This window comes from Wasmannia auropunctata, unplaced genomic scaffold (genome assembly GCF_000956235.1).
Source record: "Wasmannia auropunctata unplaced genomic scaffold, wasmannia.A_1.0 LD334239.1, whole genome shotgun sequence".
In the NCBI taxonomy this organism is placed as follows: domain Eukaryota; kingdom Metazoa; phylum Arthropoda; class Insecta; order Hymenoptera; family Formicidae; genus Wasmannia; species Wasmannia auropunctata.
This window is the reverse complement of record NW_012028651.1, coordinates 4277-16029: the sequence shown is the minus strand read 5'-3', so window position 1 is coordinate 16029 and position 11753 is coordinate 4277. Positions and strand designations below refer to the sequence as shown.

The window sequence follows — 11753 nt, the reverse complement described above, 5'->3', positions numbered from 1 at the left end:
TGTGTGACAAAGACGTTGCTTTTAATCATGATTGAAAATCGTTTTCTGTGCAAAATTTATCTATAAAATATAAATGTAATGTGTGGGAGTCGAAAATTTGTTTTTTTTTACAATAATCTATTAGAAAATTCAATCTCTCACACACACACACACACACACACACACACACACACACACACACACACACACACACACACACACACAATCAGATACACCAACTCTAAAAAAAATTTTTTCCCAATTATAAATATTGAATAAATAAATATTAAAATATAAATATTAAAATATAAAATTAATAATCATAACGTAATAAACAAATAAAAGTAATATGAAACTATCTCAAAAAAATGTATGTATAATGAAGAACTAATTTGTACGCAATTATATCCAATTATAATTATAAAATATCTAATAAATAATACTATAGTTATAGAAATTGAGGTGAAGTAGTGCCTTATCGTGAAGAAACAATTAAAAATATGAAATACTTATTTTTTATTTGTGTACTTTAGTCGTATTATTGAGAAAGTAGCCTTCAAATTTGAATGTAACGCATATGTTTAATCAGATATATCTGTTTCACGAAAATTACGCTTGTAGAACGATTTATTCTATATCTTTTGTTAGTTTTTCTACGAGGAACCACTTTCTCGTAGATTTATTAAATAGTTTTGTATCTTATTATATCTTTGTCATTATTTTTCCATAATTGTCTAAAAAGAATTTTTTTCTCAATCTGCCAAGATATCTAATAATAAGAAATTCTTAAACATTGAGTTTGGCATTGAGAGGCTTATCAGAAAGATTTATTGTCGCAGCTTATCAACATTTTACTAATCTTTTTTGGAATTATAATCAACCAAACGACATTGCACGCGATTGCCGTAATCATATTGTAATTTTACACGCACTGTATATATGCACGAGCATATGACAGAAATATTTTGATTACGACAAAATTAATACAATATCTTAGTCAGAAACAACATAATACAAAATGATCGAAATATATAATATATATAACCCTGCATATTTGTTAATGTCAATTATTAATTAACAGTACTTTGTGCGCGTGCGTGTGTGTGTGTGTGTGTGTGTGTGTAAAATCAAAATTAACCAAAGAGTTAAGAAGAGATATTTCTTTAAAAATGTCTCAATAAATGAAAGAATAAAATTGATTAAAGATGATATTTCTATAATGCAAATTTGCTGGGGGAGAGAGAGAGAGAGAGAGAAGAAGAAGAAGAATAAATAAAGATGGGATCGTGATGATCTGGACAAAGAGTTAAAGTATTGATGTAGGATAGTCTAACGGAAGGGTTGGTCTGCGACAGAGAATAAAGTGGCGGGCTTGACCTTCATTCTAAATAAATACGTTCCAACTATTATACTTGTAACCTTGTATCGAAAATACAATTTATATATATATAATAATACGAGTTACTGGTTAATTGGATAATTATCTTTTTGCAATAATTATTTACAATTGCTTGCACTAATCACTTTTATTAAAGCAAAAGAAATGTATATATACATATATTTTTTTTTATTTTCAGTCCTCTCTTAAATAAAGTTACTGATTTTTACGAAATTTTAGTCAAAATAATTATAGTTGAATAAAAAATTAAAGTTTCATATCTTTGCTGCTATTGCGTGCGCACTCTCAATTGAATGATTCTATATTTTTTAAAACAATCTTGAATTTTTCAAAATGTGTGAATCTCTATAACACATAAAAATCTTAATTTTTCTTAATGATAAAAGTAAAATGATTATTTAATTTAACTTTTAAATTAATTGATTTTATATATATATATACTAATACACTTAAGAAAGTCTATGAAGAAAAATATGTTCTCTACTGCATAATTTATTATAAAAAAATGACACTAAGGATATTATATACAAATGATTGATCTTTTGTTAGCGGGATAGTACGCTATACGTGTTTTGAAGTCATAACTCAACTTATTGGACTATTAGCCTCGTTAGCCCTTTTTTCTTCTTTTCGAAATCTACTTTTAGTATTACGTAGCTTAGTCTTATGTAGCTAATCAAGTTAAGTGCTTTAATATATGGGCTGGGAAATCAGGATTTTTTTCATGAGAGATTTATCAAGAAGGCGTGGGCGTTCTTAATTTCCGCGGATGCTTTTATCGCCTTTTATCGAAACAAGCACTATAAGCATAGTAGTACTTTTCATCATCCCAACTAACAAGAAGCAAAACGATCCCTATTGATCATTTATTACGATTAATCGAAATACATCCTAATTACTTTGGCCATTGCTCCCAATATATTAAGCCTTATACATATAAAATATCAGATTTTAATAGTTTCGTATATTTACTCACAAATATATACGTGCGTGCGTGCATGTGCTGTGTGTGTGTGTGTGTGTTTGCTTGTGTTTACATGTACAGACACATACAAATCGCTACGCCAAAATTGTTTATAATTTCTAATTATGTCAATTTTTTATTTATCGTAATAAAAATCAAAGAAGGGAAGAAAAATGATCCAATTGGTTAAAAAAAAGATTTGCAAAGATTTAATTAAAAAATCTTGATAATTGGAACATTCAATAATTCAAGGACACTATTATGTACAGTCGTAGACAGATCGGTTGTGACACTTTTTTTTTATAGATTTCAAAACGCACTAACATCTTGCGAATGCGAACCGACGATTAGTGTTACTGTCTCTAGACTAAAGAAAGTACATTGTGGTTCGCATTTGCAAAATATTAGCTACCTATAAAATATATATTATGTATATATTAAATATATATTAGATACCTATAAAAAAAGTGTCGCAACCGATCTGTTCACGACAATACGTACTACACTACAATAAAATAAGAATTACACGATGAATTATCCAATTGACGGATACGCGCAAGGGACAACAAGGCACGCGCTCAATATACATATATATCCATTAAAACGGATGAATAAACGTGTAAAGGGAATAATTGCAATTTCCTTATAATTCTTAATATCAGCATACTGAATTGAATTAGTGTCGCCACACTACACGAAGGATTAAGAAGAGGGGTGCAGTATATAGAAGAGGAGGTGAAGGGTTAGGGGATGGTCGTCCTTGAGCGGTAGCCCTTTGTAAGGTATGGTAACGTAAGGTGGAGAGGTGTGGTAGGGGATGTTGCAGCACCCTAGTTCTTCAATACAACTATCCCTCCTACTTGCCCCAGTAGTCGTCCATTGAACACAGTCGCGGTTGTATCAGCCTGTTCCGTTCGTATTCGAAAGAGAGATAACAAGTGTGTCACGCAATTCAAGATTGAAAAAGATATAATAATTGCAACTGCAGACTTTCACGCCAAATCTCATCATAACTTTTACTGTGAAAATAGTGAATTTGATGTCAAAATCGATGTGAACATCTTTTCTCGGTAGATCATAATAAAGAGAGTCGCGATTTTACATTTTGTAGCTTCTGTTTCCAATTTCTTCCAAAAATCTCGATTCTCAATAACAAAATTCTCTTGTTCATCTTTGATATTTATAAAAGATTAAGATTGTATTCTTAATTAAAGATTGAAAGAATTCTCAAGAGTGCGGAACATGATGGAGATTCTTTTGAATTATATAAACTTGCGATCGTAACCAAAGCAAGCTCTTACGCGTTCGTCCTTTCGTCTTCTCTGCACAAAACGTTTGTCGTGACGTACTTAAATTTAGTGCCTCTTTGTTTGATTCTTTCTGTCATCTTATCCGTAACAAAAATTTTTATTTCTTTTTGAGTACTGTGGAGAATCGCTAAGGATTGATACTTAAACAGATTCAATTGAGGACAAAATTCGTCAAAAAACTTCAAAGTAAACAGTAAAATACTAGTTTTTTTTTTATCATGTGAGTTCATGTACCGTGTATTCAACATTGAATGTGACAAAAGTGAAGTGAAGCTTCAAAGGTTGCAAGGAATCAATTGAGATTCACAATTGAGTCTGCAAGTTTGTCTTCGTCCCGATCGGACGATTCGGAGCCAGATTTTGGCGAGAGACAAGAAATAGAGGACTGCTGCAGCGATTCAGAGACCGAATATTACAGTCAAAACTTGAGCAACTGGACAGACAGTTTCGTCGTGTTAATGAGCGATTCCTTTGAAGTGATATCGCTGCCGGCCGACATGATGCAGGTTGTTTGAATATTCTTGTGGCATTTATCGAACGTATCGATAAATATTTCAAAAAAAGACTTCAGATTTTGTTTTAACATATAATGTTCAGATGTAATGTGGAACATTATATAAGAAAGAAGAAACGACATATTTAATTAATTTTATAATTTTCTCTTACGTATGTTTTTAAGAATTTAAAATGGACTGTACGATGAATACAAGAGGATCAATTAAAATTGTACCGTCTATTTCTTTATTTCAATATCATATAAAAAATTAAAGTTAAAAAAGGATATATACTAAAATAATGATATTAAAATAATTAATAATAATACTATAACGTATAACTGCAGTTACATTAAAATCTATTTGGAAGATTTAAATAATAATTTTAGCGCATATCGCGTATATCATAGATCTCTATCTGTACAGGTAATTTACGGAAAGAATGAGACACGCGAATAAATTAATGATTAAACTAATGAATAAATTAATAATTTTTTAAAATCTTTCACGTTAGCCGGCCAGCTATGGGAAGAAGAATAACACTTGGTACACTAGTCAGGCAGGTGGTGGAGGTAGTAGGAGCGGCACCACCGGAAGCGTTGGAGGGTGGCAAAGTAGACCGCCAGCGGTTCCGAGTCTTAGCCGGAAAGCCTCCATCACTGAAGAAGCGCCACCCCCCGGTGGCGGAAAGCCCTCTTCGGGCCGTGTCATTCGTATCGTTAACAACCATGATCATACTGTTCAGGTAAGCGAACCGATCTCGAAAGTTGTTAGTTTATTACATGTTACGCGCCGCGGTGACAATTCGAGATCGATGCAATTAATATTTAGACATTTATTCTTTTCTTCTCTCTACGGATATAGGATGTCTAATTTCTTCTCCTTTATAAATCATTAATTTCATTTTCTGCGTACTTGTTAATGTTATAATTTTTCTGCTATTTATTTATTTAATTTTATTTATGCTTTCTAATGTTTTCTTTAACTTTTGTTTTTTATCTGCATGAATTAAAATAATTTTTTAAAAGAACATTTTTTATAAGGAAAATTTTTAAAATATCTCGTTTTTTATTATACATTTTTATTTAAATTGAGGAACAGGTTCATTTAAACCTTAATTAATGCAGCAGATGATACGATATTTTTATATTTTTTGGAAGTATCTTATTTTATTTGTATTATCTAAATAATTAAAATTTCTTTGTTGCGTTTGTCATCGTAATTTTCAAGAACATACAAATCTAATCTAATTTAATATGACCTTATTTTTTCTCGTCGAGTTCAGTGCCGAGTTCTATTGAATCTTCGTACATCGCAGCCCTTTGAGGAAGTTTTAGAAGATCTTGGACAAGTGTTAAAAATGAACGGGGCTAAAAGGATGTTCACTGTTTCAGGACAAGAGGTTAGTTATCGTATAGTTATTATATAGATTAAAATATTAAAAAACAATACTTAAATCTTGACAAATTTACTTTTTTCTATTAAATTAAAAATTTATTCACTTCTACCGTAAAAAATTGGATCCAATTCTATACTAATAACTAATTATAATTTATACTAATAATTCTATACTATTCTAATAACTTATTTTATAAAACTTGTATTTCGAATTTATGGAAATTAGAAGTTTTGTAGAATAAGTTAATTTACAAATCTTGTAAATTCCATTATTTATATACAAAACTAATGCCATTTTACGGGCGAAATTTGGAAAAAAATCTAAGAAACGGTGCGTGATTTGAAAGTGTAAAAAAGAAAAAAGGCGTATGTAAATTTGAAGTATCAGCATTGTACTTGTAAAATCGACTTGAGAGCGACATTAATCCATAAATATGCATGCCGCGCCACAGAGAGAGGCAAGACGGGAGTTAAACTCGAAGCATGACGATAACGGGGTCGACCCTCGTTTGAGATTTTACGAAATGAGGTTGTTGTTTGTATGTTTCATAAATTGTTTAAAAAATTTTTTGTTGTTACCTTCAAGAATTATAATTCTTCATGAAAAATATGTAATAGGATTATACAAGCAAAGTATCATGTATGTAATTATATTATATACCTATATTTGGTTATATGTAGATAAAATTCCTTTGAAAGAATTAAATTATAAAGCATAAATCTTTTGATAATTAAAGATTAGATAATACATTAAACCGATATGACTTTTTTAAATAAAAGTACACTCTTTAATTTTTCATCCGACTTTCTGTGCATTATAAATTTATGAAAAAATTAAAAACTTGCGTATAAACATATGCGATTTTTAAATCGAATTTTTAGATCAAATTATGCAAACATTATTCGCAAGATAAATTTTATTTAAGAAGACAATAACAATTCTATTTTAAATACAAAATTTATTTATTCAGCAATCTCGTCTAAATTGTCGTCCGTTTGCACGTTGTCAAAATAATCTTGTTTTTGTAACGTAAGCAAGAAACTTAAGCAAGATGTTTGCAGAGATGGGTCCGATATTGTAATACTCGTCAAAATATATGATGATTGTAATGTTTTACTTTGCTTGAAGTTTTCACATCGTCTTGACTTTAACAAAGCTATACGTACTCTTGTACGTTATTTTTATATGTGACGCGAATTACTATATATACTGTTAATATTGAAATGTATCCGTCCAAGAACATTATATAGAGAACAAATGGAGTTGAAAAAGGAAAAGCGCCGTGACTGAATTTTTGACATTGTAATAAATTATACAGTTATACATATTCTCTCACAGGAGGTGGTCGTGATGTAAGTGGAACGAACGTGCCCCCGTGTGTGTGTGTGTGTGTGTGTGTGTGTGTGGGGGGGGGGTGTATAAAAAGGTCAGAGATTCATCTTTTCAGGTCACGATCGCACATGAATTTCAAATGGGCCAATTTTCTTCGCCAAATGGCACGTCATCGACCCCTCTCCCTCTCTTCCCCTTTCCACCCCTCTCTCTCTCTCTCTCTCTCTCTCTCTCTCTCTCTCTGTGCTATAAAATTATTTTGACAAGGGGAGACAAAATGACGAATAACAGATTAATAAAAAAATAATTGACATTTTTTGGTCCAATTGAACAATCATTAAATTATTGCATTTAGATTAATTAAAACATTTAATTGCGAGAACTTGTTTATTTACATATAAATATAATATAAGATGCCTTGCAAAAAAAATAAAACATATACTTAATAAAACATAAACACAATTATTTAGATTAGTTTAATCTTATTATCATTTTAATTTATAGTATTATATATGTATAACATCTCAAAAGATACTTACTCTTTATAAGAACATAACAATTACGTAGCCTTATAAGAGCATAAATTATTAAGATAAACTTTCAGAATACGTCATTTTTTTTTTTATACAGAACGATTCCGTACAAGATATATGAAAATAATGAATAGGTACTCAATGAGTATTCGCAAATCATGTTTTTGATGTTGTAGTTTATTATAGTAAGTATTATGAAATATTGAGCAAACAAAATTGTTTTACCCAATATGCTGGTAGGTTAGAAGTTTTTCGCAATTGAGGAACGAATTTGCGGATGTGGATACATTTTATTTGGGTACTGGATCGACTCTTGTTATGGCTGGGGGCGTCACAGCATCCCCTGTACGAAGATCAAGATCACGTGGCCCATCTACTGTCGTGGAAGAAGTTAGCCGTCAGAGAAGGGCTCGTAGCAAGAGCAGACCACGAGCCTTGTATGCACCTGATTCCGAAGTCGTTCGAGTAAACGGTAAAAATAATTCAAACGATCAGCTGTTCAGATTAGTTTGATCTTATATATTATTAGTCTTGAAATTGAGCTCAAATTAAATTATTTATTGAATAAAAACTATATTAATTATTGCCTATCGGAATTAATTAATATAATATCGGAAAATGATAAATATTGCAAAAGTTGTTTGAGGAAGAAAAAGCGATCGCGCAAGATCTGCTCAATAATTCTTAACTGCACTTCGAATCCTTCGATCTTTTAATCTCGAATATCTTTCTTCTTAAAAAATAAAGGGTATATTTTAGAAATAATTAAGTTTAAGAACACGCCATATCGTTGACAGATTATAGCGTCGTAGAAGTACTACGTGAGGAACCGGCCAGGGTGACAATCAGAGGACTTAGACGATCGTTCTATCCTCCCTCTCATTTGCCCCCAGTCGATAATTCGCCGCCTGAGAAGAAGCTGCAACTTGATTGGGTCTATGGTTATCGAGGAACCGATACTCGTAAAAATCTTTGGGTTTTACCTAGTGGCGAATTATTATATTACGTCGCGGCCGTAGCGATACTTTTCGATCGAGAAGAGAATGCACAACGACACTATATTGGACATACGGAAGACATTATGTGCATGGAGGTGAGTAAAATGTTATCGTTTTTGTCCCACAATGCGAAAACGAAAACGAATTAATAAGCTCAAATTTCCAGAAGTATTGTGCCCTTACGTTAAAAGAATGCTCCGCATGATGATCACTGCAGTTAAATCAATTACGTACGGCTCTTAAAGTAAAAATTTCCAGATACGCGGGACTTTGCATTGCAATATCTCCGCTACTCTTGGAACTTAACTTTGGTTCGACTGTTATTGAGATCTTATAATCTCGGGTGCTTGCAACTCGACCGGCTCGCGTGAAGAGACATGGCGTGAAGAGTCTTGTCGAGATAACATATAACTAAATCATATACATATGTGTATAAGAGCTAGCACTTAACACCCAAAACACTACTGTGTCTCTTGATAATTTAATCCTGTCGGAGACCAGCCGTGTCGAAATACGCATATTTTTGTTACTTTGTTAATTTTGCATTATATGTAATTAGAGTTTGTTTTCTTATTAATAATTATTAGTCATCATTATCCAAGATCTGATCACATTATGTAATATATATGACTTGAGCTATAGCATCCATCAAAAACAAAATATCTCTATTTTCAGGTTCATCCAAGCAGAGAACTGGTGGCGTCCGGCCAAAAGGCGGGCAGGCATAGAAAAGCACAGCCGCATGTTCGTATATGGTCAACGGAGACACTTCTCACTCTATACGTATTCGGCATGACCGAATTTCAAATGGGCGTCTCAGCATTAGCGTTTTCACAACTGGTAACTGTCTAATTTAGCTACAAGTAATTTTTACTCATTTCAATTAACATTTCTTAGTTTATTGAAAAGAAGAACAAATTACCGCAATTTTGTGAAGATTGCACTTGATTCTAAGTATGCACTCACAATCAATGATTTGGATCATTAACAATTAATAATGTGTTATAACAGCTATCGCATAGATATGATTCGAGTTGCTAATTATTTGTTATATTATTATAGAATGGCGGTAGTTACGTACTTGCCGTAGATTCTGGAAGAGAGGCTATACTTTCAGTATGGCAATGGCAATGGGGTCACTTGTTAGGCAAGGTGGCGGTAAGTGATCCATCCCTCGATATTCCTTCTTCCTTGTATTCATTATTAATTTTTATTTGTTGAAAAATTATATTACATTACATATATATATGTATATATATATATATATATATATATATATATATAATTAATTATTATAGACTATGCAAGAAGATCTCACGGGCGCGGCTTTTCATCCACTGGATGATAATCTCTTAATAACGCACGGACGCGGCCATCTGACATTTTGGAATCGACGAAAAGATGGTTTCTTCGAGCGAACTGATATCATTAAGCCGGTAAGTATTGATGAATACATTGCACAACTTAGGTGCTAGCAATTTAAATTATATAATATTGATAAAATTGTGTCATATATATGTAAATTTTTTTATTGCTAATAATTTACCTTAAAAGTGATTCGATATACATATATCATGTACTTATATTCGATATACTTTTAGCCGTCCCGTACACACGTGACGAGCATCCAGTTCGAACAGGATGGCGACGTCGTCACGGCGGACAGTGATGGTTTTATCACTGTATACTCGGTGGACGCGGACGGAGCATATTTTGTTCGTATGGAATTCGAAGCGCACAACAAGGGCATCAGCTCCCTCGTTATGTTATCGGAAGGCACACTCCTCTCCGGTGGCGAGAAGGATAGGAAAATAGCCGCTTGGGACTCATTGCAGAATTATAAACGCATCACCGACACAAAGGTTGAACATTTTGAAAAACTTTAATCATACGACACACTTTTTGCGGGCACGACATGCGCTGCGACTGCTTGACTCTATTGAATATATTCAATTTTTTAACCCTTTGCTTTTAATTAATTCCCTTAATTCTTTTCAGAAGACGCAATTAATTTTATTAAATATTATGAGCACTGAAATAAAAATAAGAGAAAAAATCTAAACCGCGCTTATAGAGAAACAGCAAATGGAAGCGAAAATGATAAGCAAAAATAATATTCCAATTTTAATTCCGATTATTCAAGTTATTCAAGTTTTTTGCTTAATTAGCCAATTACGCCAATAATTAATTGAGATCGAATAACCATCCGCGGTTATCCACTTAACGCGAGCGAGCTTCATTCAAGTCGCGAGCTAATATCTTTACTTACGTACGTTACACAGCTGCCAGAATCGGTAGGTGGAGTCCGCAGTATATATCCGCAACGTCCTGGAAGGAATGACGGAAATATTTATGTGGGAACCACGCGCAACAACATTCTCGAAGGTTCTCTACAAAGAAGATTCAACCAAGTCGTATTCGGCCATGGCAGACAACTGTGGGGTTTAGCGGTTCATCCTGACGACGAGGTCTTTGCCACTGCGGGACACGATAAGAATATCGCTCTCTGGCGGAGACATAAACTATTGTGGACCACGCAGGTGAATTTTATGAAAATGTTAATCTTATGCAATTAGTCAAATAGAACATACTGTAGAAAACCTAGTTGATTATATTATATATACAGGATGTCCCACCTCTATCGCATTTCCTTTTAAGAACGAGTTCCTGTGATAATTTTGAATCGAAAATTCTAATACAAAAATAGTTAGTTTCCTGTATTGATATTTATAAACGGGGCCATCGGATGTGCCGTACTTAAGCGAAATATTATCTATGTTAGAGAGCGGAAAGACATGATTAATTTTTGCACGGTAAGGTGACAATTTTAATATGATAAAAGTTGTAGCGTTCTTTTTAACGAATACAAGGATATACGATATAACGAAATTATTTTACGAATTATAAGAGTTATTTTGGTTTAAAATTTGGCGGGCAGCTACTACCTTTTCAATTTCGGCCCTGCGATGTGGCCAACTTCTGACTCTCGCACTAACGAGAGTACTATGATCAAATAAAAAACATTACACGTCAATTGTCAACGAGAAAATCAGAAGTTGGCCGCACATCGCAGGGCCGAAATTGAAAAGGTAGTAGCTGCCCGCAAAATTTTAAACCAAAATAACTCTTATAATTCGTAAAATAATTTCGTTATATCATACATCGTTGTATTCGTTAAAAAGAACGCTACAACTTTTATCACATTAAAATTGTTACTTTACCGTGCAAAAATTAATCATGTCTTTTCGCTCTTTAACATAGATAATATTTCTAAGTGTCACTGTGCTCAGAATAAAGTTTAGTTAGAGCCGTTTAATTTGATATTATATTTATTAGGTTTATACT

At 32.6% G+C, this 11753-nt stretch overlaps 1 protein-coding gene across 1 annotated transcript in view; it reads left to right on the top strand.

Annotated features, from left to right (window-relative positions):
• Positions 1-11753, top strand: part of LOC105458989 (echinoderm microtubule-associated protein-like CG42247) — a 24944-nt gene that overhangs the window by 9552 nt on the left and 3639 nt on the right. The window contains exons 4-12 of the mRNA XM_011704633.1: positions 4661-4891; positions 5432-5548; positions 7651-7882; positions 8208-8503; positions 9084-9248; positions 9471-9566; positions 9707-9844; positions 10010-10270; positions 10691-10948. Coding sequence (XP_011702935.1) covers positions 4661-4891; positions 5432-5548; positions 7651-7882; positions 8208-8503; positions 9084-9248; positions 9471-9566; positions 9707-9844; positions 10010-10270; positions 10691-10948 — 1794 coding nt within the window. The remainder of the gene's footprint in view (positions 1-4660; positions 4892-5431; positions 5549-7650; positions 7883-8207; positions 8504-9083; positions 9249-9470; positions 9567-9706; positions 9845-10009; positions 10271-10690; positions 10949-11753) is intronic.